Source organism: Arctopsyche grandis, chromosome 12, assembly GCF_051622035.1.
Source record: "Arctopsyche grandis isolate Sample6627 chromosome 12, ASM5162203v2, whole genome shotgun sequence".
In the NCBI taxonomy this organism is placed as follows: Eukaryota; Metazoa; Arthropoda; class Insecta; order Trichoptera; family Hydropsychidae; genus Arctopsyche; species Arctopsyche grandis.
In genome coordinates this window covers 15,953,581-15,970,440 of record NC_135366.1, presented here as the reverse complement: position 1 = coordinate 15,970,440, position 16,860 = coordinate 15,953,581, and the positions used below count along the sequence as shown (strand labels likewise).

General features: G+C 36.3%; 1 protein-coding gene across 1 annotated transcript in view; it reads right to left on the bottom strand.

The window, feature by feature from the left end:
* NaCP60E (Na channel protein 60E) overlaps positions 1-16,860 on the bottom strand; it is a 245,469-nt gene that overhangs the window by 64,317 nt on the left and 164,292 nt on the right. The window contains exon 2 of the mRNA XM_077443333.1: positions 14,675-14,883. Within this exon, the coding sequence (XP_077299459.1) occupies positions 14,675-14,790 (116 nt within the window). The 5' untranslated portion in view covers positions 14,791-14,883. The remainder of the gene's footprint in view (positions 1-14,674; positions 14,884-16,860) is intronic.

The window sequence follows — 16,860 nt, the reverse complement described above, 5'->3', positions numbered from 1 at the left end:
CAAAAATTAAGATTGAAATTTCACCAAATTTCCACAATAATTCTTCATATCGGGTAAGATAAAAAAATGAAAATTGTTCTACGCTCACAAGTAATTGAATAAGCAAAGCAATTTTCCGATTTGCTCGGATGAGGTGTTTCGCAGCCAATTTCTTGCGTATACTTAAAAGGAAATTTGCACACGCTCACATGCGTGTTCGCACTAACACAACCAAAATTATATCAACGAGAGCTCATTATTATCTCGATATGATTTTTGTGCCATCTAAGGATGGCACAAAAAATCAAAGCGTTTGAGAATTATCACCGACTGTGAGGAAAATGCGTCTGAAAATCTGTTGGCGTTTTCGCATTTTAACTTATCCCGGACGGATAGTATCGATCCTGTAGTATAACTATGCATTGAAAGATTTCCTTTATGGAGAGTGGAAACTTCATACAAACGACGTACTGTGATGTTTTTATGAAAATAAAGCTTCATATTTATTATATAATATAATGAATGTAATGCAAAGTAACGAAACCCATATAAGGGTAACTATATTTTCGTATACTAACGATAAGAGCGCATATGCCATTATGCTGAAACTTTACTGTAATTATTTATTACAGTAACGAGCTAACTTTAGAGCCTGTGCAATTTCAACAAATTATCCGAAATCACATCGTAAATAGAAACATGTTAGAACGTTAGCGTCTTTAGTAGTTGCGCCACGTCAAAAAGGCTGTGTTTATTTCGCGTTTTCAAAATGTGAATAAAAACCCACGAAACTAACGCCGAATGAACGAGTCGGTGAATTTTGTATGAGGGAGCTAATAGAGATCTGTTCTTCTATCTGGTGTGTGAATAAAAAAAGGAAAAATACGAGATACAACGCCGACTAATGAGGATGTGTAGAGAGCGCGGAAAATTTTATCAAAAAGAATCCTCAATCGTACATACATACATTTATTTATGTGAATATATAAGTATAGGAGAAGTTCTTAGCCTTTTTTAGCACACATACTAAATATATACATTCAAATCTTGTAATTAAAGCCCAATACAAACCTATGTACTTGGATTAACAATAAATACCTTTGTCTTATTATGATATTTGAGTATGACTATGTAGTTTTCCATTAATTTGAATGTAAATAATTGAAAAGTAATAATTATGAGTATAATTTGCATGTTTATATTGTAAATACATACATATATGTACATATATGTATATACTTGAATTGTAACCGATTCTGGTCTCTCAAAGTTCAATTAACAAAGCAATCTTTAACAGACAAAGAAAAACGGCAACTTTGTACCGGCAAGGCAAAAACAAACAGGATAAAGTAAATATAATGAGCGTGTAAAACTTTCTTGTTTCAAATCAAATATGTAGCCAGGAACTCAATACAAAAATCGAAACAAAAATATTATAACGTTAAGAATTCATAGAATTTTGGCAACTGCTAAGTGTGTTATATTATATCAGACATGTATGTATGTGGTGGCATAATCTCGCATAAAAAAACTGGATAAAAAGAAACGTTTATTTCAGCAGCAGCCTGAATATTTTCTTAGCTGTAATTTTGAGTGTGAAAAATCGCATTACCCATACAAAAATTTTATACAGTATTCACTTGCTAATTAAGGTTGTTATTTCGCTCAAAGTACTGAAAAACTGTTACAAGATTTAAAAAATGTACTCTCTTCCCTTCTTTTCGAATTTTTATCGTTACAACTATTATTCAATTTTATTCAGGCCGTCCATATTATTTAATAATTTGTTATTTTTATTTTTACAAACATTCATCATATGTGCCATGACAGGAATTACCCCAAGGTGACACATATGGTTCGATTAGTTTTTGTTCATAAGGACTAACAATTTTTCAAACATAATACATATAATACAATAGATACATTTATGGACAATTAATTTTTTTTATACAGAGCAAATTTGTAATAAATACACTAAGTATGTAGGTAGCATTAATAAGATTCAACAAATTGGAGATGCTAATAACTCAAATTTGCGAGTAACTGAAGGGGAGAATACTGATTAAATGGACCCGTCACAACAATTAAGCTAGAAAAATCGGAAAACTCTAATACAAAACCTCACCAGTAGCGTATTTGGTCGGGACTTGAACCTACGACCTACATATCTACTGGTATGCAATAGCTCTACCAGTGCACTACGCTGTAGTAATCCAATAAATAAATTTACAAAATATTAAGTCAGCGAACATTGTTCAACATTTATTTATGTACATACATATGTATATACTGTTGCGTAGGGGTGGGTGAAGGATCCAAATGAAAGGTTAAAGTCGCTTCACAGCATTTATTTTCTGATTCAGGAGGTCCACGCGCAGCCAGCGTTCGTTCCAGAATAATCCCCTATACTACAGCTTCCTTGATCCGTTTGTTTATCCATTGTTTAGGCACGTACAGTCTCCCGGTCTTGGGCACGTATAGCCTCATGCTTTCACCAGGATTCTGAGAACTAGCAGCAAGTGCCGTTCGAAAAATTCTACCGACCACTTAGGATCCCATTAGGCCAATTCGGGGGTCTCCATTGTTACCCCCCGAATGCACTTTCGGTGACGGATAATCCCCGAATGCACTTAACCGGCGGCCGACGCACATCCTGGTATTTTGCCTCAAAAGCTGGCCAAAAATTTAAATTTTCACAAATTGATTTCATGTTGGGATCCCAAAGCAGGTACATAGATAAATATGACGTTACACTGTGGAGTACCTGGGTTAAGCTCACTAGCCAAATGTAGTCGCAGTCGAATCCTGTCATTTGTATGATACGCTTGTATCTCATATTAAATTATCATTGTTCCGTAATCTCGTTTCTTCGAATCTAATCTATAATTTGGAAAGAGACTTTGTATGTATCCTTGGTCGTCGTTTTCGTCGTCTTCGTCGTCGTCGTCCGTAGATCGGTGACGTCATCGAACACGTGATTCGATTTTTTTTTTTTCGATCCATGGGCGCCGATTTGTTTTTTTCGATTCAATGGATTCACCCCCGCGGGGGCGCAAGGCGAGTAGTTTCATGGGGCCCCGCCAGGGGCGCCACAAGGGGCGCAGCCCCGTGGGGCTCAAAAGGGGGCGCCACAAGGGGCGCAGCCCCGTGGGGCCCCGAAGGGGGCCCGGGGGGCCCAGCCTCATGGGGCGCAGCCCCATGGGGCTCAAAAGGGGGTGCCACAAGGGGCGCAGCCCCGTGAAGCCCCGAAGGGGGCGCGGGGGGCCCAGCCTCATGGGGCGCAGCCCCATGGGGCTCAAAAGGGGGCGCCACAAGGGGCGCAGCCCCGTGGGGCCCCGAAGGGGGCCCGGGGGGCCCAGCCTCATGGGGCGCAGCCCCATGGGGCTCAAAAGGGGGCGCCACAAGGGGCGCAGCCCCGTGGGGCCCCGAAGGGGGCCCGGGGGGCCCAGCCTCATGGGGCGCAGCCCCATGGGGCTCAAAAGGGGGCGCCACAAGGGGCGCAGCCCCGTGGGGCCCCGAAGGGGGCCCGGGGGGCCCAGCCTCATGGGGCGCAGCCCCATGGGGCTCAAAAGGGGGCGCCACAAGGGGCGCAGCCCCGTGGGGCCCCGAAGGGGGCCCGGGGGGCCCAGCCTCATGGGGCGCAGCCCCATGAGGCTCAAAAGGGGGCGCCACAAGGGGCGCAGCCCCGTGGGGCCCCGAAGGGGGCCCGGGGGGCCCAGCCTCATGGGGGCAAAAGGGGGCGCCACAAGGGGCGCAGCCCCGTGGGGCCCAGCCTCATGGGGCGCAGCCCCATGGGGCTCAAAAGGGGGCGCCACAAGGGGCGCAGCCCCGTGGGGCCCCGAAGGGGGCCCGGGGGGCCCAGCCTCATGGGGCGCAGCCCCATGGGGCTCAAAAGGGGGCGCCACAAGGGGCGCAGCCCCGTGGGGGCCCGGGGGGCCTAGCCTCATGGGGCGCAGCCCCATGGGGCTCAAAAGGGGGTGCCACAAGGGGCGTAGCCCCGTGAAGCCCCGAAGGGGGCGCGGGGGGCCCAGCCTCATGGGGCGCAGCCCCATGGGGCTCAAAAGGGCGAAGGGCGAAGCCCTAAAAGGCAACTGATCATGGGGGCGAAGCCTTAGACGGCATTTAATCATGGGGGCGCGGAGGGGCGAAGCCCTAAAAGGCATTAACTAAGGGGGGCGAAGCCCTAAACGGCAATTAATCTTGGGGGCGCGGGGGGCGAAGCCCTAAAAGGCAACTGATCATGGGGGCGAAGCCTTAGACGGCATTTAATCATGGGGGCGCGGAGGGGCGAAGCCCTAAAAGGCATTAACTAAGGGGGGCGAAGCCCTAAACGGCAATTATTCTTGGGGGCGTGGGGGGCGAAGCCCTAAAAGGCAACTGATCATGGGAGCGAAGCCTTAGACGGCATTTAATCATGGGGGCGCGGAGGGGCGAAGCCCTAAAAGGCATTAACTAAGGGGGGCGAAGCCCTAAACGGCAATTAATCTTGGGGGCGCGGGGGGCGAAGCCCTAAAAGGCATTAACTAAGGGGGGCGAAGCCCTAGACGGCATTTAATCATGGGGGTGCGGAGGGGCGAAGCCCTAAAAGGCATTAACTAAGGGGGGCGAAGCCCTAAACGGCAATTGCTCATGGGGCGTGGAGGGGCGAAGCCCTAGAAGGCAAAGGCTCAGGGGGGCGCCGAGGGCGAAGCCCTAGAAGGCAAAAATTTTGATTTTTTTTTTTGATTTTTTAAAAATTTTTTTTTTATTTTTTTTTTATTTTTTTTTTTAATTTTTTTTTTTGATTTTTTTTTTATTTTTTTTTATTTTTTTTTTTAATTTTTAAATTTTTTTTTAATTTTTTTTTTTTTTTAATTAAATTAGCTTAGTCATGTTTAAGCGGTTTATATTATAAACACTGAGCGAAGCCGGGTAATACAGCTAGTATAATATATGTAAGATAAATGTAACATTTTAATATTAATAAAATAAAACTTGGTTAGTTAACCAAGTATGTAGTTTAAAAAATTAAATAAATGTTTCAACGGAACGTGACAGTACATACATAAGTATGTACATATATGTATATAAAAAATGCATAGATTGTATTCAAACTTTAATCCTACATTACAGTTTGACAGTAAAAATTTAAGTTGAATGTTTCATTCTGAGTCGAGTTAATGCATAATAACAAAATGAGTGCTTTAAAAAAACACCGTACTAAAAATTATACATTATATAGTTAACGACACAGCGGTAGTAAATGAGTGCACTTTCAGCGAATATCTCTGAAGGGTTATTATTCACGATTATAGCTACCGTATATTGTTGCAATATAGTGGCTGAGAGCTTCAGGACAATTTCAGCGGATTGTGCATTCCCAAAGTGGATCGCAAAAATGACTCAATATATTTTTTATATTAACCAACAGGACTTATTTAATGAACTGAACATTTTTCGAAATAGTATGTTGAATTTAGACACATTTCGCGTATGCAACGGGTCGTTTTATCGTGTTCCGGGCAGGAAATTCCCGCTTCCGATGTAATCGCGAGCATTATGCCACCCCCTTCGTATTATTTGCAACTTGGTTGCATTAGCGGCTTAATAAATGCTGGCGCGAAAAACTATTTCCGTAATTTGCGATGCACTTAGTTCGGCATTTCATTAGAGCGAGGAATGAGATTTTTGCACGAACGACTTGGTTTTAAAGAGCTCAATCTAGTATGAATATTTACGACGCAATCATAATGTAATTGCTCAAAGAGCTTCGATTCACTCGTATAATAGAATGGTCTCATTTTTCATTTGAATATTTCAAAATGTAAGTTCCTACAATGAGTAATTTTTATATTAAAAAATAATTCATGGAATATATGGTATTAATCCAAACGAAAATATCAGCATTTGAATTGTCTAAGACGACGTTTCTAAGTTGTAGAATCTTTACCTTCATTGTTTTTTCCTGAATCTTCTTGCATACTATTCCAGTTATCCAATTAAAAAAATTCTTCTAATATAACTTAAGTTATAAAAATAAGTTTTAAAAAAACTATAATGTAAGCACTGAATGTTGATTAATTGATATAGTAACGAAATTAATGGATGCCATTGTTTTTCATACATACATATGTACATACATAGCTTACGACAAAAATGTAAAAACTTCAAATTCTGAATCAAACCATAGAACTATCATTGTAAACATTTTTGGAAATTTTAAAGTTTGAACATAAGGTTTCTGGAAACCCTTGGAAATCCATTGGATGACAGCACTGAATTTATCTATCTGCCGTTTATTTACCTAACCAAAAATCTATTTATTAGCATTTTTAATTGCTCAACTGCATTTGTGATTTCGGTTAGACTCGTTACCCATATTTATTTATCAAACATTTTTCATAATTACATACATACATATGTATATATTTTTCATACCTCTCAAATTATGTAAATACATATATAAAGCATTCCTGTTTTATACAATGTACATATGTACATATTAAAGCCGGTAGTATAGCTCAGTGGTTGCATCAATACCGAGAGAACATGGATTCGAGCTTCGAGGCCTAGTTTGACCTTGATTGAAAATAATTTATTCAGAGTATTTAAGCAGTGCTGCTGGTCAGATTTAGATATTTTTGTTTCCAAGTAGATCGTTTCCTATCAGAGTTTGCCAATTTATCTGATTCCATTGTTGAAATTGTTCCTCTCCAAATTGACAACTAACCTGCCTACTATTTTCCACCACTTTTTGAATATAATTTCAAATTTATAATCTATAAAGGTATTGAATTGGCAAAAACCATCCTACCCGCTATGTCAATATCTGAATATAATTTATGTACAAAACATAAAAATTTATGTACAAGTCTGAATCTATAGATGTCTCTACGGATTAATTAATTAGTTAATTAATTGTTAATTTCGTGTCCTTCAGTCTCTCGAAATACAGCGATTTATGTAATCAAAAATGATGTAATGTTTAATTAATTGTCTATGAAGGCGCATTGGGGTTTACCTGTTTATTTTATTTATTTTATTTTTATTTTACATATATACCAGGAAGGCCTTACAGGAAAATCCCAATGCGCCTTCCTGGCCAATTACAAATACAAATGCAGCATTTTTTTTATTATAAGTCGTTGAATTGCGAGACACTGAAAAAACTCGCAAATTAACGAGACATCTATGAATTGTACATAAATTTTTATTGTACATTCATCAAATTTCAAATAGTGGTGACATAGTAGGTAGGAAGGATTTTTAGCCAATTTTTTTTCCGGGAACCGTTTCAACAATGAAATCAGAGAAAATTGGCAAACTCTGATAGGAAACGATCAACCTGGAGTCACAAATCCAGGTCTGACCAACAGCATACTCTGAAAAATTCATTTTCATTCAGGGATAGAACCCGGCACCTTCATGACGGTAAGCAGAAGCTTAACGTCCGAGCTATGCTGCTGGCTATAGGTTAGGCCTTCCTGGAATATACATATATGTATATGTAAAAAAATATGTATGTGCAAGTTTAATACCATAGCTGTCGCTTTGGGTCAACTTGTAATGGCAACATGATAAAAAAATAAAAATAAAAAAATGTTTATAAATAGTATATATGTATGTATGTATGTATTATGTATTTGCCATCTACAAAGTTTGGTTCCGTTTAATAAAATTCTCCAGAGACATGATCGTTAAAAAAATTTATTCATCCCAGAATTCAATTATATATCGAAAATATCAAGTGCAAATGTAATTTACCGAGTGTATAAAAACATCTCTAAATTAGTCGCAGCCGTTTATAGAGAATTAAATTGCGCTATAAATCGGTGGATTTACCAATGCGGAGAGGTAGACCTTTTGCAACAAAAAGACATAAAAAGGACCTAAAAGACCAACAAATCCGGCGAGACATCCGATCGGCGAGGAAGTGTCGCGATTTATTGCAGCTACTCTAAAGCTGGGTACGTTTTATTAGCTACCATCACACTTTTTTACCATCCCTTTAACTGGGAAAATTTCAACGGCGCTACCATATTACATCGAATTTGGGGACATTTGCACGCAACGGTTTAAATTTAAAATTGCGCGGACGGAAATTATCAACGAGCGTCTCGGGGGCCCTTGTGATCCAACGTGCGTTGAGAATTAAAACATTCCCTCTGATTATGTTGTTAGGGCTTAGGGAGTAAATTAGCTTTAATTACCAATGGGTGCTTTAACCTTAATAATACCAAAGCGTGCGTATGCGCGCGTATAGGTCTAATGTAGAGAATTTTGCAAAATTGAATTGTTCCAAAGGACCAAAAGGGGATGACTTTTATCGAGCGAGTGTATGAATGTAGCATTTCATCAGAGCCAAAGTCAAAGGCGTCTCCTATCTAAAGCCGGGTAGTTTAGCGTTTGAGAAGCCAACTTATATCACAAGGTACAAATGAAAATCCTCTCCGTACGACTCTCGGTATCAAGATTTGTACTCTTCATCCAAGTAGACCCCGGGGAACAGTTGCGGCGAACGTTCCCAAGAATTGGTAACGCACTGCTTGCAAAAAATATCATCTTGAAGTCGTTAAAACAGAAAAGTCAAAATAATTCATCTTTCGGTTTTATATATTTGGGTCAAAGCACTTATTATCATGTACGCGAAAAAATTTCATAAAATTGAATCATATTCATATGTATGTATGTATATGTATCACATAAGATTAACTTTAATATATGTACATATACATCCATAGACGTGAACCTTTTCTTAATCAAGCCCTAGCTTAGAAGAGGCTCTTCGCAAATGTCATAATGTTCTAATTGTTGATTGTAACAAGCATCCTTGCTTGGGTACTTCAAAACTATTCTCTTTGATTAAGCAGACATGTAGTGTACGTAAATAATTATAATATAAAGTTTAATGCGATCTTATAAATTTGTTTTTATGTATTTATTATAAATAAAATATCCCATTGGAATTCATTCACTCAAGTTCAGTTAATGACTAAGTCTACTTGGTTACTGACCTCAAAGACAGTTCGTCGTTTGAAATTATTAATGTGACGTTTTTGCGTCGCATCGCTTCATTTTGCAAAGCAATTTAAATTACAAGATCTTAGAAAAAAATTCAAAGAGTGGATGCGAGAATCCTTAATGATATTTACTTTTGAGCTCCTATAGTAGATGAAATGAAATGTCTGAATATTTTTATATATTCTTTTTGCTAAATGATCATTAAGATGTACATATGTATTAAGGAGCCCAATTTACCGTTATTTCCATTTACCGGCAATCCGATAATTTTATTACCAATTACAGATATACCGGTAAATGACTAGATTTTCCAATCTCAAAAATAAACTATTTTTTTGTAGTATATATATTTAACTAAACGCTGAATGGTTTGCTAACATTATTTATTACATACTAAGATTTATTGCCCAAAAAAATTCAGTACCACTTTATAAGTAATGAATTTAATATATAATTTCGAAAGAGGAATGTAAATGTCTTTGGTTGGGAACTTCGTAAACCAAACAAAGTTTCTATGAAGATAATTCAATTTGGTGAATAATATAATAATATATTTATTTTTATATTAATATTTTTTCGATTCAAATAAATTTAATAAAAAATCAAATGAATATTTACCATTAGATTCGCCATGTTCATGCTGTTTATATTACAAATACTAAGCGAAGCCGGGTAAAATAACTAGTTCTCTATAAATTAATATTTTATAAAAAACTAAAAAAATATTGATTTTCTTTAGAAAATAACAGCGAAGAAAATGTTATCTTCAGATAGCTGTGATCTAATTTTTTACGTAATTTTTTTAAATTTTATTCCATTTCCTCAAAAATTTAAATGAATTTCTCACAATTTCTTCATTTTTTTCTTCTGGTAGGTTTCTTTACTATACTGACCATTTTTATTTCTAATAGCCAATTGAAGCCTTTCTTTTACTGATGACACACATTTAGTCGTAGATGGAACGACTGCAATATCATCATCGGAAACGGAAACTAATTTACTACATCTTTCTTGTAATTCCGTTCAATAGTTGTTACTATTATTTTCAGCATTGTATACTGTTTTCTCCTGAAAGAAGCACCGAGTCCGGGCCAGTGTTGCCAGATGAAATAAAGAAGAGAAATGTGATAAAACGCAGTGATTTTGTTAATTTACCGGTAATAGTGATATTTTACCGATAATTTATCGAGCTATTTTCCGGGCCATTTATCGGACTCGCTAGTATGTATGTACTTATGTACATAATGGAATTAGAGTAATATAATATCATATACTGTTTACCTTATATTGTATTTATTTAATGAATATTGATTAATGTTTTATGGCAGTTATTTAAAGAATATACTGTAATATAAATCAAAATTCGAGTTCACCATCCATACCCCAAAATCATTGGCGAGAGAGTTTATAACAGCAATGTTGGTTATATGGTATTTGTTTACTTGGTCACCATTTCAATTAATCAACATTGAGTGTTTCATATTATAGTGTGAATATTTCATGCTATTCAAATATTCGAAAGAACAAAAACGAAACATTTAAAACATTTTCATATCATGTTATTATTTCGTTTCAGTTTCATATAATTTATTTTAGCTAAAAAACAAAAATGAAAGTTCGTAAACACGCATGAATAATATAAATGCCGTAATCACATTGTGAGAATCACAATGGAAACGAAGGGGCCCGTTCTAATTTATAATCCAAAGTCAATTAAGTCCGACGTTGCTAAAGTGTAACAACGGTTGCTGAAGAACTGAAATAATAATGTTTTTCACTGTCTAAAGCGAAACGTGGAAAATTATGCACCTGAGTTCCGTGTGCAAGTTTGCATGTGCACACAGTTTCTAATTAAATTTCTCGCTATTTGAAATTCTAGACTACATACGTATATTTACATACACATACTGGCCCGACGAAAACAATTAAGCTTTAGCGGATACATGTCAAAGGTGTTGCGCTTTCGTTTGAATAATTTAGCCGGAAAATGTGTGTGGAAAAAAGATCGAGTGCAAAATGATGAAGCCTCGGAGCCGAGCTCGGTCAATTACGGCTTATTAATTTCACACGAGACTATGTATATTATATTGTATAGATATACATATGTACATAGCGTACATACATAGATAGTAGTGTGCCAAAGTGAAACGGCCCGGTCATTAATTATTACTGTACGAGCGGATTAGCCCGTCAAAAAGGACGCGTGTAATTGTCATGTTAAAAGACTTACTATGTATGTAGCGAAAAAATATTTACTGTACTACAGTGGGAATTTTTATTTAATTTAATCTATAATATATCGTGACATTGAATTGTAAATCTCGTTAGTAGAAAATTGAGAAAAAATTATCGATTTAATAGATAATATAAAAATATTGCTTTTGTTAAAAAGTCAATTCACTTGATAGGGTTATTTTTTATTTGTGATTTGAATTGAGCTTGGAATTAGGTCTAACATACACATTTAAGTATTTACATGCATATGTATATTATACAAATAGACCATATTTGTTTGTTTAAAAAAAAGAGAGGAAGAGAATTTCGGTTTACTAGCAACTTGCAACATAGATCAGTGGTTAGTGTGTAATGATTTCTACTGAGGGGTCGTGGGTTTAACTCCTGGCCCGGTGTTGCCGGTTAGACCTGAATATACGTGACTGGAGTTTGATTGTTTCGATCAGATGTTGTCAATTCATCTGATTTCATTGTTGAAACGGTTCTACCAAAATTTCAATCTATTCCTATTTCCTGCAAATTTGAAATTATAGCATTTCGAATTTGTTGATTATTATAAACTAGTTTTACCCGGATTCATAGAAATATGTCATATCATCATAGAAATTTTAACTTATTTACGAAATTCCCAACCAATATACACACACACACATATACACGCACATACACATACAAACACACACATTTTTTTCTGGATCATGAAAACGTGATCAGTGATCGATTCTGAGTTGGAATCAGTCAAAATCTCGAGTTCGAATTTTCGCATGATCACTAAAATTCATCTTTTATTACTACGTACATATGTAGATAAAGTAAAAAACGAAATAATGTACCGGTGATTAAAAAAAAATCATAAATACATTGCCAAAAATTTTACGAATTCATTATGTGTATTCTGATGAAGACACGTAATGAATTCTTACGAAATGTTTTGATGAGAAATTAAATAGAGATCAGTTAAGTTTGTTAGAAATGAAAATACATACATGTTTTACTTTGCCTTGATTTTCATGTTCACTTTTGTGTAGTAATCTAATGGAACCTATTCATTATCTAATCAAAAAATAAATACATGTTTTCATAAAAAAAAAACTAAAATTTTACAGTCTATTTCCAAGCAAATTTTGAAAAACAATTATATCAAAACATGCATATAATTTTTGACATCGGTTTAACGGCACGCGAGAGTATTGTCATTTCAAACAATACTTTGAAATAAAATTACTCGAATAGTTTTCATGTAAAAATAAATTTACAAAAAGCTGGGATTACAACAATAAAACGGGAAAAAGAATTTCAAATGAGGTGAGAATATATTTTATGAATTAATTAAAGGACGAAATAATCGATCGGGGTACAAATTAGGCCCCTCTGTCCGCGGTCAACGCAGATAGATTTTCAGTTAAACGGTTGGGTTTTGACCCACCCACGGTGGCCACTTAAAATTGATAAATCGCGCCGGCCCTGCACGGAACGTTGGGTCCGGGCCCCCATTACTCACGCGCTGCCCCTGCAAAGCCTCGTAAAGAATATCCACCGCATATTGGCAGTGTACACTCTCGAGCCACTGGCCTGTGGCCGTAAATCATACTTTTACACTTTACAAGAACCCAAAAAGAGAAAAAAAATACTGCGTATAGGACGAGTGAGGATAAAGACGAGAAGTTGAATCGCCAAGAGACTAATAGCTGACGTGGAAAAGTTAAATAAAATATAAATGATGAAATATAAAATGATGGCTTTCGGAGATAGTGAGTTGATCATTGAGCTTGTATTGTTATTTCGATGCAGAACTACATCGATTCGTTTTTGAATGGTACAACAGCAATACTACATAAAATCTATATATGTACATATATATATATATATATATATATATATATATATATATATATATATATATATATATATAAATAAAATTGAAAGTCTGTGTGTGTGTCTCGAATAGGCTCCTAAACCACTGAACCGATTACAATGGAACTTTTAGGATTTGTTGTATGCATGTCCGGAAAGATTACTGTGAAAAAAAACGGGAAAAATGGGAATGAGTCTCATTGCGACGCTATAATTTCAAATGTTTTCGGGTCGCGACCAAGGTGTTCGCTGCTTGCGTTTTAACGACAAATGGGAACGGGAACGAGAATGGGAACGGGAACGGGAATTGTATGCGTTATTGTGGCATTGCAACGAATGCCGGGTTCAGCTAGTTGTATATAAAATATGTACATTCAAGTTGATGATTTTCTATATGAACATATTATACCTATACATATAAACATATACATATTTATACATACATATAAAGGAACTAATCCATAAGAGCAACAACTGTAACTTTGAAAAAAGTTTTCTATAGTAGATTCGTTCAATTAGACGGAGCTACGCTAGCATTCTATTTCGCGAAAAATTAGTCTAGTTATAAATATATCATAGGAAAAAATAAGTTTGGGACGAAGAATTATTAAGAAATTATGTCTTGCGAGAACGACGTGGATAACAAAGTTCCGCAAAAATACTATAAATGTACACCGGGAAGAAAGGAATACCCTCGGGATATGTGACGACAAGATTAATCTTAGATCAGTGATACACAAACTTTTTGACAGATGGGCTAATTTACCTATTTTCTAATTGTTCATGAACCGCAGTGTTTAAAAAAATGTTTAAAAATGATAATATGCGGGTATAGTCGGATTTAGATGAAGAAATACTCTAGAATGTTTACCTCCAAACCTTGGGAAAACGATAACTCGTTAACTAAATTTTTGTGAGGGGGGGGACTACATATTCCCCCTTTTTGACATGTTAAATAACAACTTTAAGAAAAGGCATGTGCGCAGGCAATTTTTTTTAACTATCCTTGATTTTTTATATTATTTACATGTCAAAATCTATTTAATTACATTTATTGTACATAGAATTTAATTACATTTATTGTGCAAGAAATTTTTTAAAAGAAAGTTTTTTTTTTTTTTTTAATATTATATTTTTGTTAATAACCATTCCAATGTAGGATATAAAGCGAGTATATATATTCGTTATTGGATTTTGACATGGATATTTTTCATATTCAATGAAACACTTGGTGATGAAGTAAATCGCTTTGGGCCGAAACATATATATGTACATATGTTATTTCGGGCCGCGAAATATATGTATGTATGTACAATCTTAGATTATAGCCATACATACAACTAGTGGCCTGTGTGCACAAAATTGTGCACTCGGTAAAATATCGCAATTCAGATAAACGGAATTAATACTTTAAAATTAAATTATTTTAATTTGATATGTCCAGAATCTCGGAAAAGCAAAATAAACGTATTACAGGCCACCAGTATTTTTAAATATTGTTAAACGCAAAAAATTATATTTAATGTTTTGCGAGATATTTCTAGAAATGAAGAAAAGTGGACTTATCCCACTTTCAATTATAACGGCTCATATACAAAGTACTCACTCAGCTTCTTCGATGGTTTCCGTCATGGCTAGAAAGACACAGTTGAGAAGAATGGTGGCCATCACTACGTAGTCGAACAATTGGTTGGTGCAGAGATAGATGCAAGCTCGTCTCATCGGTGACCAAGGTGACCACCAGAAGAAAGAGCTGGTTGCCGTGAAGCGATGGATGTAGTTTTTTCTGAACCTCTTCGAAACTACGCAGAACGTCTGAAAGATCAATTAAAGGAACATTAATTAAATTGCGTTTCATTTTGAATCGATGTGATGCATGATTGAAAATGTAAATGGATAGATAGATTTGTATTATGGTCACATTCGTATGTTGATTTTCCCTCCCCCCCATATATCGTCTCTGTCTCCAGAACTCATTACATTCAGAGTGTGCAAATGTTAGTTATTCCTCTGTGTAGTTTGCGGGTATAAAACATACATGTGAAAAGAATCTGAAATAAAATATCAGACGGGAATCATATGGTTTATTTCAAGACAACACTCATGAATATGAAAGGAGTTTTGGCAAACAGTGTCGATTTGACATATCTACATACATACATATGTATATGTATGTATTCGTAGGTACATATATGGATATGAATGCACAGTATAAAAATCTTTCAAAGAAGCAAATGTTACTGCATTCAGATTGTGATGAATTTTTGATAAATTTTAGAATGTAATATTTAAATATAATATGTACTATGTATGTACTATGTATATACTATGTATATATATATATATATATATATATATATATATATATATATATATATATATATATATATATATAATATGTATGTACATAGATCCCAGGCCTAACTAATGTGTATTATATTAAAAAAATGAGTGTATTATATAAAGTACAAAATAATCTCCTGAAAATTTTTCAAAGCAAGACAAACAACAAAACAAAATATTTGGGAGTTACCATTTTTTTTCTGGGAAAAGTCGATGTCTTTTTACCTGACAGTGTTCTAAAAAATTTCAATATTCTATTTTTTCTGGTTTGGTATTTTAATTCAAATTCATAATAATACATAAAACAACGTGGATGGTCCCGTTCAAATTTAGGGGGGGGGGGGGCGGCGGCCCACACCAGCCCCCCCTCAAATAACGCCCCTGATTATAACACACTTTAGTTTCATGCAATGTTTCAGCACAGAGACGCTTCGTAATACCGAAATCACCATTACCGTCCGTAAAGAAGTTAGCCAAAACTTCGCAGAATTATACCTAGTTTGTATAAACACGATTACTCACTCAAATATACACATACATACATATGTTACTAATACATATGTATAATACTACCAAGGACTAAAAAATCATTGAAATACACAAAAAAATACTTCTACCATTTATGTATTATTACAACTTGACATTATCAAACGTCTCCATGACATATCGATACTGCATAGAAGACAGGTCATGATAAAATATTGACCTTCGTCCAAACATTCATCAAAGGCACAATACAAACAAACAGGGACAATACTACGGACAACATTCGCTAGGAGCATAGATATACATACATATGTATACAGATCAGTGGCGTATATTGGGTGTGTGCTAGGTGTGCGGCGCACACCCGTGAAAACCAAGTAGTATTTTAATACAAAATAATGTGTTGTTGTATAAGCAGGCATTGATGTGTATGGTGTATTTACCGCGTGCGCTAAATGTATGGTGTATGGTGTGGTGTGCAGTCTGCAGCGTGTTGTGTGATGTGTGTATGTAGTTTGTGCGCCGCGACGAGAGAATACCTATGCCGTGCAGCAAATTGGTGGGTTTGGTTGGAGTGTGCAGGCGGATATTCGCTTGTATAGGTTTGTTCGCGATATTAAGACGTACGGTGTGCTACGACTTCAGAGCACCGCGCAACAGTCGGCAATTGACCAATGCGATGCGACACGTGGTCTCGTACTTTTTCGCACATTCGTATTTTTATGGTCATATCTCAGTCATACCTCTAATAACTAATAATGGCTAACAGTGTTCAAGACATTTTAACTATTCCGTTTTCAAATAGAAGTTTTGAGATAAAATTAAAAATAATTAAAGATGGGAAACCGTGTCCGTCTCTTCCAAATTTATCCAGTTTGCATAAAGAAAAAACAAAAGTTTACACTAGACATTTTTGCGTTTCAAATTATAAAAAATTCGTATGGATTACAGGCTGTGAAATTC